Source organism: Oxyura jamaicensis, chromosome 3, assembly GCF_011077185.1.
Source record: "Oxyura jamaicensis isolate SHBP4307 breed ruddy duck chromosome 3, BPBGC_Ojam_1.0, whole genome shotgun sequence".
NCBI lineage: Eukaryota > Metazoa > Chordata > Aves > Anseriformes > Anatidae > Oxyura > Oxyura jamaicensis.
The window spans coordinates 67,724,866-67,739,989 of record NC_048895.1 but is presented as its reverse complement, the minus strand read 5'-3'; the positions used below and the strand labels follow the sequence as shown (position 1 = coordinate 67,739,989).

Here is a 15,124-nt window from a genome sequence, read left to right as displayed (position 1 = left end):
ATTTCAGGGAAACCCCTGAAATGTAAATTTTGGGGGTGCAAATGCATTCTGGAAAAGTACTTGCCTTCTCTGTCCTTGTGCTCCTCCCCAGGTATTTACTGTAGCCATTCTCAGCAAGAGGTTAGCAGGCTAACTCAGCCTTCACTCTGTTTCAGTCCAGCCAGTTTAGCTGGTCTACATGTTTTTTATTTTTTGTTTCTTCCTTTTTCCCTCAAAGTTCAAACAATTTTTATGTCTGCAGAATAATAACGAAGTAAAAAGCACTTCAGGTGGTGGTGCATTTTCCTCCTCCATAGCAGCAGCAGCAGGAGCTTGGTGCTGAGCATGACACAGCTGGCACAGCCCAGTGGTTGCCAAGTCCTCTGTTGCCTGCTCTGGTGCCTCTGTGCCATCTGCTCAGCTGCTCAAATTGCTGCTCACCTGCAATACCTAGGTCATATCTTTAAATAAAGGAATGAATGATATCTTTTGTTTACATCTGCAGGTTATCATTTTATACATCCATAAACCTTTTTTACCCTGCATAAAATGTAGGGAGCTGTACACTGAGTGGACATTCACAGTCACTTGGTAACCACACTCTAGCCAATTATGTTTAGAAAATGTTTTTCTTATTCTTGCCTATTTTATGTGTTCTGAGTATGTATAAAAATATAGGACAACTCTTTTATCCAGTAGCAGAAAGGCAAAGATTCAGCTGTGTCCCACAAGTGTCCTCTGCATCACCATCTTTCCTGCTGTTCTGCTGTACTCACAGCTCAAATCAAACCTAAGACTGTTCTTGATTAGCCTTAGACTTGTGGTCTTTTACTTAGCATCACCTCTCTAAAGCCAGAGCTTTGTTTAATGCCTTCAGGCTTACTGAAGCCACAAGGATGAGGGCTGATTGACATTGAGGTCCTCTCGTATATCACTGTGACTAATCATGAGCAGAAACACAATCAAATTTTCTCTCTATGTCTGTTCCTGTTGCTTTTTTAGCTATTTACTCTGGGTGTTGGTATAGTAGAGACTGGAGACATTGAAGTACTATTGGTGACTATCTATATATTGAAGGCAACTCAGCTCATAATCTCATATTACTTGTCACTCCCAGAAGTCTTTTGCATCTTCAGGAAATATGCATGGTGATCTTTGACACAAATGTGTGTTACCACTTAAGTCTACTTCTGGAGGATAACTGAGAATATATATCACAGAATCACAGAAAATCCTGAGCTGAAAGGGGCCCACGAGGGTTATTGGGTCCAGCCCCTGGCTCCACACAGGTCTACACAAAAATCAGACCATGTGTCTGAGAGTGTAGTTCAAACACTTCTTGAACTCTGTCAGGCTCAGTGCTATGACCACTGCCATGGAGAGCTTTATGTGCCCGACCACCCTCTGGATGCAGAACCTTTCCCTAACCCACAGCCTGACCCTCCCCTGTCCCAACTCCATGCTGTTCCCTCGGGTCCTGTCGCTCTCCCCAGAGAGCAGAGCTCAGTGTCTGTGTCTCCGCTCCCCTTGTGAGGGGCATACATATATATATAATCATGGAGTCATAGAATCATTAAGGTTGGAAAAGACCTCTGAGATCATCTGGTCCAATCATCACCCTACTACCAATGTCACCCAGTAAACCATGTTCCTACGCACCAGGCCCAACCTTTCCTTGGCTACTAAGATAGTGAAGGGCCTAGAGGAGAAGACGTATGAGGAGTGGCTGAGGTCACTTGGACTGTTCAGCCTGGAAAAGAGGCTGAGGGGAGACCTCATCGCGGTCTACAGCTTCCTCACGAAGGGGAGTGGAGGGGCAGGCACCAATCTTCAGTCACCAGTGATAGAACGCGAGGGAATGTCAAGCTGCGACATGGGAGGTTCAGGCTGGATATCAGGAAGAGGTTCTTCACTGAGAGAGTTGTCATGCACTGGAACAGGCTCCCCAGGAATGTAGTCACAGAATCACAGAATCATGGCACCAAGCCTGTAATAATTCAATAAGTGTTTGGACTGTGCACTTAGTCACATGGACTGAAATTTTTGGTAGACCTGTGTGGAGCCAGGAGTTGGACTCGATGATCCTTATGGATCCCTTCCAACTTGGGATATTCTATGATTCTGTGATTTCCTTCAACAACCCCAGGGATGGTGACTTGACCGCTTTCCTGGGCAATCCGTTCCAATGCCCGACCACTCTTTCTGAGAAGAAATGTCTCCTAATTCTTTTAAATGTTGAAGAGCAATGTTCTTTGTTCAATTATTTGTTTTAATTGTTGAAGTACTCTTCAACAGGGGCATGACGTTTCCCTTTTTTCCACTCACCAGGGACATTGCCCGACTGCCAGGACTTTTCAACTATGATGGAGAGAGGCTTGGCAGCTGCATTAGCCAGTTACCTCAGGACCCTGGATTCATGTCATCAGGTCCCATAGACTTGTACCTGTTTAGATTCATCAGGTGGTCTTGAACCTGCTCTTCATTTACAGTAGGTGGGATTTTGATCCCCCAGACTCCATCTGCAGGTTCAGGGAAATTAGAGACATGGGAAGCCCATCTACCAGTGCAGATGGAGGCAAACAAGTTGCTGAGTACCTCAGCCTTCCCCATGTCTGTCGTTGCCAATTACTCAGCTATAGAAACTCACTCCTAAGATAACAAATTAGCCACCTATAATCGCTCACACACTACTATTTTCACCCCTCAGTCTATTTTCACAAATGTTAAAGGCACATGGTGGCCCTCGGGGACTCCTCGTGTCACCCCAGTGGTGCAGCCCGAAGGAGGTTGGGTCCTGTCTTGTGCTCTTCCTCAAGGCTCTGTGCAGAAGGGATGCCACCTCTCACACAAGGGCTGGGGGATGGGAAAGAAGCACTCACACAACCCCTGAGAATTGGCAACAGAGTTCTTTATTGCCGGGACATCTTGCAGATAAGCCTGCGGGATGTCCATGGTGTTTGGTGGCTTCAAGCTAATGCTTGGGATGGAGCCTGCGTGATGAGTAGGGAGCTCGCCTGGCACTGCTGCAGTGCTGTTGGTGGGCTCGGATGACAGAGAGTGAAGATATGCCAGGATAGTCGCAGGTCTGATCTGGCACAGGTGGATCCACTTCCATCGGTTCCTCCACATCAGCTGGTGGATCCACCTGCATGGGCTCCACAGTGTTTGGCAGGAGGATAAGCCACTCCAGCCTGGGACTGCCCAAACAGGATGCCTTCTGTCAGGAATGTTTTCAGGCCAGGGTGCCGAACCAGGGGCTTGTCCAGTTCCACCCCTAGGCTCCATGCCACTGTCCAGCTGATTCCCATTTGTGGGTTTGACGCTGCCATCTTGTTTACGGCCACGGCTGGGTCCCATGCTGAGTTCCAGACTATGGGCATGCCTCTGCTCCACCTGGCTGTCTCTGATGCTCCTGCCTTTGCCCCACACCGCTGTAGTGCCAATGGTTCGGCCCAGGCTCCCTGTCGCTGTATGGCTGAGGGGGTGGCCTGTTCCCCGCGTTGTTGCAGTGCCAGTGGTACCGCCTGTAAGTGTCTGTAGGCTGTGCACCACAGGTCCCTTGGGCACTGGTGTCAGTTGTGCTGCAGGTGCAATCCCTCTGCCCATGACACTTCTTCTTGTTAGCTGCCTTCATTCTCGGTGCTTCCTTGGACTGCATCACTGTCCTCACACCAAGAAGGGCTGCCGCTCGCCTTACTGCTCCTGGACTTCTTCCTGCCACACAAGCTGGCTGTCAGAGTGCCTAGAAGCTCAGCGAGTGGTGGGCCAGCTGCAGGAGTCCTGTTTTATAGGGGTCCGGAGCAAGGGCAGGGCAGTGGTGGCCACTGTGACCTCAGCAAGCCTCCATGATGGAGTGGCCCACGCGTGGCCAAAGGTGGCTGTGTTGGGAGCAGCCTGGAAGATGCCCTCACATGGAAGGAGGAGGAGGGTTGGGGGGGCTGAGGGCCCCTTTTCTGAGGCTGGCTCCCCTGGGCCATTTGGCTTGCCAGAGAGAAAGGCTGCCCCTCGGCCACAGGGAGTGCCCTCCACCTCCCATCCTGTGCCCTGGGTTTATTTTGAACACTGTTTTTTAGGCAATTAAAATTAATTTACAGAAAAGAACAGAAGCAAGGTGCATCTTCAGCCCTAATTCGCATGTGCGCTTTGTGCTCTGAGTGAAGAATTTCTTTCTCACATCACATCTAATCTAAATCTCCCCTCCATTTTTTCAAAGCCACTATTCCTTGTTCCATCACTACACGCCCTGATAGAGTCTCTCTCCAGCTTTCTTTTAGGCTACTTTCATGGGTTAAGTTAGGTGGCAAAACTGCAGGACCTTGCAAACTGCAGCCTCATCTACCTTGTTGCACATGTTCACAGAATCACAGAATAGTCTAGGTTGGAAGAGACCTCCAAGATCACCGAGTCCAACCTCTGACCTAACACTAACAAGTCCTCCACTAAACCATATCCCTAAGCTCTACATCTAAATGTCTTTTAAAGACCTCCAGGGATGGTGATTCAACCACTTCCCTGGGCAGCCTATTCCAGTGACTAACAACCCGTTCAGTAAAGAAGTTCTTCCTAATATCCAACCTAAACCTCCCCTGGCACAACTTTAGCCCATTCCCCCTCGTCCTGTCACCAGGCACGTGGGAGAATAGACCAACCCCCACCTCGCTACAGCCTCCCTTCAGGTACCCGTAGAGTGCAATAAGGTCACCCCTGAGCCTCCTCTTCTCCAGACTGAACAACCTCAGCTCCCTCAGCCGCTCCTCGTAAGACTTGTTCTCCAGACCCTTCACCAGCTTCGTAGCCCTTCTCTGGACTCGCTCGAGCACCTCCATGTCCTTCTTGTAGTGAGGGGCCCAAAACTGAACGCAGTACTCGAGGTGTGGCCTCACCAGAGCCTAGTACAGGGGGACAATCACTTCCCTGGACCTGCTGGCCACGCTGTTTCTTATGCAAGCCAGGATGCTGCTGGCCTTCTTGGCCGCCTGAGCACACTGCTGGCTCATATTCAGCCGACTGTCAACCACTACTCCCAGGTCCTTCTCTGCCAGGCAGCTTTCTAACCACACATCTCCCAGCCTGTAGCTCTGTTTGGGGTTGTTGTGCCCCAGGTGCAGGATCCGGCACTTGGCCTTGTTGAACTTCATATCGTTGGCCTCGGCCCATCGGTCCAGCCTATCCAGATCCTCCTGCAGAGCCTTCCTACCCTCGAGCAGATCGACACACGCACCTAACTTGGTGTTGTCTGCAAACTTGCTGAGGGCGCACTCGATCCCCTCGTCCAGATCATCGATGAAGATGTTAAAGAGGACCGGCCCCAGTACCAAGCCCTGGGGGACTCCGCTAGTGACCGGCCTCCAACTGCATTTGACTCCATTCACCACAACTCTCTGGGCCCGGCCATCCAGCCAGCTCTTAACCCAACAAAGTGTGCGCCAGTCCAAGCCATGAGCAGCCAGTTTCCTGAGGAGAATGCTGTGGGGGACGGTGTCAAATGCCTTGCTGAAGTCAAGGTAGACCACATCCACAGCCTTTCCCTCATCCACTAAGCGTGTCACCTTGTCATAGAAGGAGATCAGGTTCGTCAAGCAGGACCTGCCCTTCGTAAACCCATGCTGACTAGGCCTGATCGCCTGCTTGCCCTGCAAAGGTTCCACATGACCTTTTCCAGCTCAGGCTCTAGCCTCTGATCAGTGTAACATAGAATGAGAGAAACATTAAGGTTGGAAAAGACCTCCAAGATCATAACATCCAACCATCACCCTACTACCAATGTCACCCACTAAACCATGTCCCTAAGCACAACATCCAAGCCTTCCTTGAACACCCCTAGGGATGGTGATGCCACCACTTCCCTGGGCAACCTGTTCCAATCATAGAATCACAGAAACACAAGGTTGGAAAGGATATACAAGATCATCTAGTCCAACCGTCCCCCTATCACCAGTACTACCCACTAAGCTATTAAATCATATCAATGCCTGACTACTCTTTCTGAGAATAATTTTATCCTAATTTCTAATCTAAACCTCCCTTGGCACAACTTGAGGCTATTCCCTCTAGTTCTATCACAACCTGCAGCTCCCCACACCTTCCTTTCAGGTAGTTATAGAGAGCAATAAGGTCTCCCCTGAGCTTCCTCTTCTCCAGACTAAACAACCCCAGTGCCCTCAGCCACTCCTCACAGTACTTGTGTTCCAGGCCCTTCACCAGCTTTGTAGCCCTTCTCTGGACAGGGTCCAGGACCTCGATGTCCTTGTAGCGAGGGGCCCAAAGCTGAATACAGTACTCAAGGTGCGGCCTCACTAGAGCTGAGTACAGGGGAAAATATATATGGATACAAACACACACACTCTTCATATGCATTATACACATGTAGTATATACATGTATGTATAGTTTATATATGTGTGTGTATATATATAACTATTTATATTAAAATCTTGTGTTGGATAGGCTTGCAACATGGCAAAGTCTCACATACCCTGTCCAGTACAGGGATGACAGGTTGATAACACATATTTTTGCACTCCATAATGTTCAAAATCTTTTGATTTTGAAGAGGAAGAGATTGTTAAATTCTTTTTTCAAATCTCTTTTATGCCAGCTTTTGGAAACTTTCATTCAGGCTGGGGGTGCTCAAGTGGTAGCAAGAGAGTGCTCTAGCAAATTGCTAAGTTGCATTATCCTTCCTACCAATTTGTTTGCCTCATTACCTGAGTAGTCCTGATTGACAACTACCTTAGCTCTTGACATGCTGCTGCACAAGTAAATGATAGGGAACTGGAAAGAAACCAACATTTTTAGCAAATCCAACTCCATAATCATAAAAGCTAGTTAGCCCTTAATTCTAGGATGTCTTTCATGGAGCTGGCCCCAAAGGGACCTTTAGTAACCAGATGAAAAGGAACAGCAATTTATAGCAAGAAAATCTGACCAGGAAAAACAAACAGAAAAACAAACAAAAACAAAAACAAAAACAAACAAACAAACAAAAAACACACTGATTTCAGGAAAATTAGCCTCTGTCTCCTTTTGAAACAAAATATATCTTTGCCCAGAGAAGTGTTGGATGCCCCATCTCTGATGGTGTTCAAGGCCAGGTTGGATGGGGCTGTGAGCAACCTGTTATAGTGGGTGACATCCCTGCCCATGGCAGGGGAGTTGGAACTGGATGATTTTTAAAGATCCCTTCCAACCCAAGCCATTCAATGATTTTATGTTTTTATGAATATATGTGATAGCTTACTTAGATGACTGAGTATGGTTCACTAATCTATGAAGAACATCATAGTAGCACCTTCACATAAGTCCTAAAGAAGTTACCCACTCTACACAGGGTTCGCCCTCTACACATGATTCTATACATTTCATTTTATATTGTTATTATTCTTTTCTTTCTTTTAAACATAACCTGGGTGCAGATGCTCTCTATTTTCAGTCATAAAAATGTAGCAAGAATGACAACCCAAACAGCCTGGTGCTACCTCATCACCTTATTTGTGAGGACCATCTCTCAAACTGTATACTAGAAGACTTCAGAAGGTTTAAATGACTCTCAAAGTTCATCGGCAATAATTCTCACTGGAGACATTTTATTTGCTCTGTGCTTGTTTCCTGTAGCATGAGCGATACAGCCAGCACCACATCACACTTGCTGACTTGCTTGAAATAGTCTCCACAAAAGTCCGGCTGACAATCCAGATGAGAAAAATCTTTGTTAGGGGTCTGGTCAAAGCCCCTCAGGGTGTCAGTGAAACCTATGAAATCTGGGAACAAATGTTTTCACAGGAAGCTCAGTCTTCCAGTCCCTTCAAGATATTTTATTTTGATATGCAAGCCTTTTGCATCATTTTTCCACTTTATGCCATTGGCTTAGCTGCTTAATTTTTACTTTTTAGGAGCGGGTGGGTGTTTTTGGGGGTGGGGAGCTATAGAGATGCCACTAGCTGCTATGGTGGTGGGAGTTCACAGTCTGATTTCTGGCAAAAGGCGGCAAAAGGCAGCAAAAGACACTCTGGTAGCCACAGCTTCACTCAGTAATCCTGGATCAATGCTAGGTGCGCATTGGCTAACTTTCTCTGATTACTTTAAAATGATTAATTGGTTAGCTTTAAAAATTGACATGATTTTCTTCTGTAAAGAATAAGCCATAATGTATTGCTAATAATAAGATTGGATTTTAAAATGTACACAATTGTGGGTGGTTACCTTACACTTTGGTCACACTTTTAATCTGATGCTTCACTCAAAAGCTTCCCTGAGAAGACTATGATTTAAGCCATTGCTAGTTGCAATGCAGGCATGTCTGGACAAATATAAAACTATTTGTATAGAAACAAAGACCGACTTTGCTGTTTTGATACTGATTATTGGGGTGGGTTTCCACTGGGGTATCCATTTGACTGTCACACTGTGCAGCGAGTTCATGCTCTTCTGTTTCCTCTAAAGGGCTGCTTCAATGATTTGCTGCTACAGCTTTACCAACAGAAAGTGAAAGCATTGTGGGCTTTTATAAGCTGTGGGACGTTGAAGACACATCTTTTTCTTTCTCTTTCCTCACTGAGATTTCACTATACTTGAAACACAGGGAGACCGCCAGAGCCTGCAGCAGAAAATGGAAAAGTTGCGCACTGCAATGGATTTTTGTATCCGCCACCAGAAGATTCTGGGTTACAGCATGGTGTCCCTGCTGACAGCTGCTAGCGAGTATATCTTCTCCTCCGTGGTCTTCAAGTGTCCTTGCAATTCCTGGAACACCGTGTATGGCTGTGTCTTCCTCATAGCGCCAGCCTTCGTCCTCTTCCTGCTCGGCTACATGATAAATGCCAGGGTCTGGCTTTTCGTGACGGGCAGATGCTCTCCAGAGAACCAGTGCGGCTGTGACTCGTGTAGAAACTTTCTCAAGGTGCTGGTGCCAGTTACAGCCAGCACCTTGGTGGCCCCCTTCACCTGGATCGCGGTGGCCCTTCTCAGTGCCAGCTTCTATGAGTGCGCAGCAAGCAGGAACAGCTTCATCAGAAAGCTGCCATCCAATGCCAGCAAAGAGTTCTGCAACGCATCGCTGGAGAAAATACCCTGTGACAAGGAGTTGTCCAAGAAGATAGGTGAATTTCACAGCCTTCAATCTGAGTCCCAGGTAAAGCCTCTCTGCTATGCGCTTCCCTGATGGACCCCAGCCCCACCCTCTTCACACACACTGGTGCCTGCAGGGGACTGCATGAGTCCTCATCTCTCACACTGTGTGACTAGCAAAAGTACACAATTAGCAAAAATTCATTGGTCAAAAATACTAACAGAATGCTTACAAGTGGCTGTTTGTGCTAGCTTCTGTTTTTTCATGCTTGCATAGCAATTGCTTGGCAGAGGCACTTGCAAAACCTTTTCCAGAGCTGGGCAGGGAACTTTCCATGGCTGCTTTTTTTTTTTTTTTTTTTTTTTTTTTCTCATTTAGATCACAGCTGGCACAATCTTATCTCTTTTTCCACTTTTACCCCTCTAAATATCTCAAACTGTTGTAAGTATGCATTAGCTGAGAGAAAGCTGAGGTCATGAATAGGGAGGAAGCCAATGTCGCATTGCAACAGAGAACTGGCGAGTAAAGCAATAGATGGCTGGTTTGACTACAAACCTCAGAGCTTGAACCTGTTATTAAATTCACACTTGTGGTCTAGGTGAATAGCTTAAAAATATGTCTACCTTATTACAGTTTTGTTGTAGTGCTGAAAGCAAACTGCATGATCAAAAAATCAATAGCACTCGTGAGTGGATTTTTTTTTTCGTTTGCAGCGAAATGAAACTCAAGCATTTTGGCAGCACTACAGTTTTGTTTCTGTTTGTTTGGTCTCTTAAGGAGAAGTCCTTAACTCCAGGAGATAAACCATTTTTCATCACTTTTTCTCAGGAAAAAAATTAAAGCTGGTTAATGAAGTTAGATTTATGAGATAATTACGCACACACACAAAGTATTTAAATTTGTTAAATATTTAGCTTGTGGATCCTCCAAGAAAAAGGCTGAAAAGGGGCAAATTCTATATTGTTGTATTCTGATAGTGTAAGAAAGGAGTAAAATCAAGCAAGACTGACTGTTACTGATATTTCAATGAAATTAAAAGGAACAAACCAGTCAAGCAAAGATGGAAGATGTGAGATCATTGTAATTAATGTACATGATTTTTTATACCTGACCTACTTTCAGCAAACTTAAGAAGCAAATATGTTAGGGGTGACAAAGTCCTGTACAAACCAGGAATTATTCCTGTATTTAACAGTCAGATCCATGTCCTGCCTACAAAAATACTGTTTCCATGACTGATTCAATGTTATGTTCTATACTCTTACATAGGACTATGTAAAAACACTGTTAACCCACCTATTTCTTTTCCAAGATGGTAGGATGGTTGCTGATTGCCATCATCATGACTGCGGCACTCATTTCAAAGTGTTTCAGCCGCTGTTGCTCCCCGGTTAGCTACTTTCAGATGAAGTTCTGGAAAATTTACTTGAAAAAGGAACGAGAGGTCTTTGAGATCAAGGCTAAAGACCATGCAGCCAAGCTGGCAGAAAGAAATGTTCACTTCTTTTTTGAACCTGCTGACCTACCACCACCATTTTGGACTCCCAACAATGAAGACTGGCAGAAGATTTCATTCCCATATGGCTTCAATACAGAAGAGCAGCATTACAGCATGATACACAAGTACGTGAACACAAACAGAGGCAAGGCATCCAGTGAAAGAGGTCGCATTCACACTGTTTTAGGATTTGTGGATGAAGCACATGCAAGTGAATCAGGATTTTGATGAAGCATACCCTTTGTAACACTGGCAATATTTTAAACCTACTAATATAAAAAGAGTCTTATTCTGAGCTCTTACTGAAATCAGTATGTAAAGATTGTATGTAAACCTCAGGAGTTTTTTTTTTAATAAAATATACTTTTGATTAGGTGCATTTAAATAAATACATGGTTCACAATAGGAGTTTTCATATGTTGATGTTCATTAAGAAAGAGTTGTGTAAAATAACAAGGATCCACAGCAAAGATGTCAGCATGTACTGTCAAATTATTTTCCAAATGCCTTAAGAGAATTTGGCAGCTGGAGTGACAAAACCAAACTTTCATACCTGTCAGTAACACAGGGACAAATAGGAATTGAAATTTTGACCATAAGTTTAGCTTAGTTTATTAGCTATCACTTGACTTGAAAATAAATATTTCAGTAGAGCTTAAAACACGCTCTAGACTAAAATATTTGCTTTCAGTCAATTAGTTTCTCAAGGCAAAGATTATGTCTTTTAAAATCTGGGAAGCAATTAACATTTTGGAGCCACATGTGCACAAAATCCATTGGAAATGCTAAGCATGACTTCAGTTGGTCATCAGTTGGAATAACCAATAAATAAGTCCCAGCCATTTTACTTCTGTGTGTCTAGTTGTTTTAGATAACAGTGAAACTAAAAGCTTCCACTCAGGTGAATTTTCTTTACCGCTGTCTGATCTTGAGCACCTTTTACAGCAGGCCTTCTTCTACTCTGTGGGAAAGGAATTCGCAGGTGGCTTTGCACTGTTTCCCATGTCCTTGAATTAGAGATAATGAGGAAACAAGCTAGAGACAAGTGCACAGAGAAGCTAGACCAATGATAAGTTGTTGTCAGCATGTGCTGTAGTTAGTTGCCTATATATACTCTGTTAGAACATGCAATAAAGGAGGACGATTATACCTGCATCGAGGTTGCATCGTTACTCTGGGACCATCTCCCTTTCCGACACTACTCTTCATTTCCTGTTATTCTAAAAGTTTTCTTTGGAAAAAAGTGTGCATAACTTCCAATTTATATTCCATCTATATTGATTTCTATTTTATCTGAAAAATATATACATATGTATTTTAATGCATAATACTACACATAGATTTCTGGTCCTGACATCAGTACCTAAGCTACCCCTGGATGTATCCACCAAATAATCTATTTAACTTGATCCAGAATGGAGGCCAAGTGCAAATTTACATGGCTTGAGGAGTTAGGTTTGTTAATAATATGACAGTGTAGGTGAAGCTTATATTAACAGCTACACATTTAAGGATGTTATAAATCTGCAATTCTGCATACTGTTAGCAAACACTGATGTTCTTATCAAAGAACTCCCAATGATAAGAAGCAAATACTTCAGTTTTGACTGAAGATTGATAAAGTGTTTTTTTTTTTTTTTTTTTTCTCTGAAAGTATTTTTAAGAGATGAGTCAGGTTGTTTGGTCCAGACTGTCCTTTCACTCCTCCCAGAAACCTTCTCTTTGTAGACAGAAAACTCTAACTTGGAAACTATTCAGACAGATAGAGAGAAATCCCATAATGTTTCTTGTTACAGCCGTTTTCAAATGAGGAAGCAAGAAAGTGCCCATTTTAATTAGATGAACAAAACTAGTTTGGTGACTTCATTCTTTGTTGAATATATGACATATAAAAGGAAAAGAGGATCTAATCCTGTGTTGACTGCACTTTAATCAGTGGCTCTTTTTCTTCCAAGGAACCTGATGTTAATAGTGTAACAGGTGTCCAGTTTGTTATTTGTGCCTCCAGGAAGCACAGTTCAGTTTTAAATGTCCCACTTTACCTCTCCTATTGAAGAGTTTATTTGTTCGCTGACATCTAGAAAACAATAAATCTGCTCTGGAATGTCAGAAGTTGGAAGGAAACAATGTCCTGGCCCCACTGAAATCAGCACCAAAATGTTCCTTCACTCAGTGGGGCCAGGCTTTACCATAGAGACACATAAAATAAAATAATTCAGGATAGTCTGAAAGCATCTGGTTTAAAAATAAACAATACACACACACATATATATAAAGCATCCAGTTTAAAAATAAAGCCATGTTTATTTCACTTTCTGGGGAGAAACTGCAGTGAAAACACCAACAGAGTTTGTGTTAATCCTCTCAGCTGTATCTGTCTGGGCTTTTGCCACTTCCCAGTCACAAGCACAGCTGCCAGGGTCGCATCACCAAAGCTTCTTAGACTTTCCAGGGAAGATGTAGAGCCAGTACTTCTCGTTAAAATGAAAGAGAAAAGGCTTCAGAAGGTCTTCACATCTTCAAGTTTGCCTGTGCAGTCTATGTTTCATACATAAAATTACTTTTAGGGGAAGGAGAAAAATTCTATACGTGTATAAGGATATGAGCAGATATTTATATAATGTTTTGTATGTATTTTGTATGTATGCAGTCATATTTGAATTTTTGATCTTTCTTCATATTTATTTAACACTCATACCCTCTCTGTGTAATTATATAAGAAATAAAAAGAATTTTCAAATGGAAATCTCAGTGCACTTCTGAGTGCTCCATCAGCCAACTCCAAAAGAAATGTCCACGCTAACAAGAAACATTGACTTCTGGAAATACGTTACTAAATAAGACAAGTAAAGTCTGTACATCTACAGGTTACCTAATGTCAGCAACTAATGATAATGTAATTTGTGTCACTGTTTCTCCTGTTGTTTGTTACTGTTTTTCTAAGAATGTTTCCTCTTTAAGTTCCTCCTGTTTTCATAGACATCTGTAGCATGATACCACTCTGCTCTGCCATGGACAGAAGTGCATCACCTTGCTGATCACTTTCCTCCTCTTCAGCAATGAACTTTAGACCTTCTCCACGTATATGAAGAGATGTCTAAAATCTGAAATGGTGAGCTTGTGCTTGCCTGACATTGATGGAAGAATTACCACTGACATCTCGAAGCTCACATACAGGAAGATGGTGCTTGGCTTTATGACTACTGTGCAGAATAATTATATATTTTCAGTTTTTTATTATTACCTGTGAAATATGATCTGAAATGTGTGAGAGAGTCTCTGTCTCTTGAAAAGTGCCAGTGCAAACAAAAAAGTGGAGGGGCTTTGTGGTCACTTTCTACACACAGGTGAATGCTCTCTCTGAAATGTGGGCTGTAATGGATGGGTGTTGTTTCACCACCACTTTCTGCTGACATACTGCTTAGCATTTGCTTGCTCCTTCTTATGCTCCTTAGATGATATGGGTCTGGAGCATCTTCCCTATGAGGAAAGGCTGAGAGACCTGGGTCTGTTCAGCCTTGAGAAGAGAAGACTAAGAGGGGATCTTATTAATGTTTACAAATACCTGAGGTATGGGAGACAGAGGGATTTGGCCAACCTCTTTTCAGTGGTTTGTGGGGACAGGACAAGGGGCAATGTCCACAGAATGGAGCACAGGAGGTTCTGAACCAACATGCAAAAGAACTTCACGGTGAGGGTAACGGAGCACTGGAACAAGCCCAGGGAGGTTGTGGAGTCTCCTTCTCTGGAGATATTCAAGGCCCGTCTGAATGCCTACCTGGGCAGCCTGCTCTAGGGAACCTGCGTTGGCAGGGGGTTGGACCCAATTATCACTTGAGGTCCCTTCCAACCCCTACAATTCTGTGATTCTGTGATTCTTTGGAATACAGTAGACAAGGTGATCCAGTGTGGGACAAAAATACAAAAAACAAAGCAGAACAATGTTTTTACATCAAGCATGCCTACCCAGCAAAAGGGAAGGCAGTGGGGAGCCAAGAGGAGGAAATACTGCAAGACCAGATGCCTGATTTCACCAGAATGAGGTGAAATGAGTATGAACTGGCACCCAGTCCAGTCTGGCAGTCTCACGTAATCTCCAGGCTCAATCTCAGATCTGGGCTGGCTTGACTGGCTCAGGTGTTTCTGCTATATGTTCATTTGCAGTGTGGAAATTTATCTTCCAGAACTTATCAAGTCTAAAGAACCGAAAAGGTTTCACTGGGCTGTTTATTCTGAAATATAGAAAGCAGCAGCTTTGGAGTCCTACACTGAGTATCACCACAAATGTTTGGCATGGAAGGAAGGGGCGTGCACCTGTGTGAAAGTCTAATGCAACAGAGGTTTAAGAGAATAGTATCCCACAAAAGAAGGATGTCACAGGCTATTCACTCCACAGATAATGACAAACAGAGAATATTCTGTTGGCAGGATGTTGTGAGAGAGAGGAAAAATGGCCATTGCCTTAGAAAGCACCTCTTTGTGGGCAGACAGAGTTGCCAAGTGTCCATCACAAAGAGCTTGGGCACAACCAGCAAAAACTTGTTGAGGGCTCCCGTACAGGCAGTGAAATCAGGCAAACTC

General features: G+C 44.0%; 1 protein-coding gene and 1 long non-coding RNA gene across 2 annotated transcripts; one reads left to right on the top strand and one right to left on the bottom strand.

The window, feature by feature from the left end:
- The first annotated feature begins 8,586 nt into the window (after positions 1-8,586).
- On the top strand, positions 8,587-10,807 carry LOC118165063 (calcium homeostasis modulator protein 6-like). The gene is made up of 2 exons (XM_035322940.1): positions 8,587-9,108; positions 10,358-10,807. The coding sequence occupies exons 1-2, from the start codon at positions 8,587-8,589 to the stop codon at positions 10,769-10,771; spliced, it is 936 nt and encodes a 311-aa protein (XP_035178831.1). The 3' UTR covers positions 10,772-10,807.
- On the bottom strand, positions 9,087-12,094 carry LOC118165070. Its single transcript, XR_004749840.1, has 5 exons — positions 12,041-12,094; positions 11,741-11,774; positions 11,480-11,504; positions 10,342-10,470; positions 9,087-9,209 (listed from the first exon to the last, which is right to left on the bottom strand). It is a non-coding gene; the product is annotated as an uncharacterized LOC118165070 (long non-coding RNA).
- Between the last annotated feature and the right edge of the window lie 3,030 nt (positions 12,095-15,124).

Coding starts and splice junctions, on each gene's coding strand:
- LOC118165063 (XM_035322940.1), top strand. CDS start 8,587: ATGGAAAAGTTGCGCACTGCAATGGATTTTTGTATCCGCCACCAGAAG. Junction 9,109..10,357: donor GCCTTCAATCTGAGTCCCAG/GTAAAGCCTCTC, acceptor TTCTTTTCCAAG/ATGGTAGGATGGTTGCTGAT.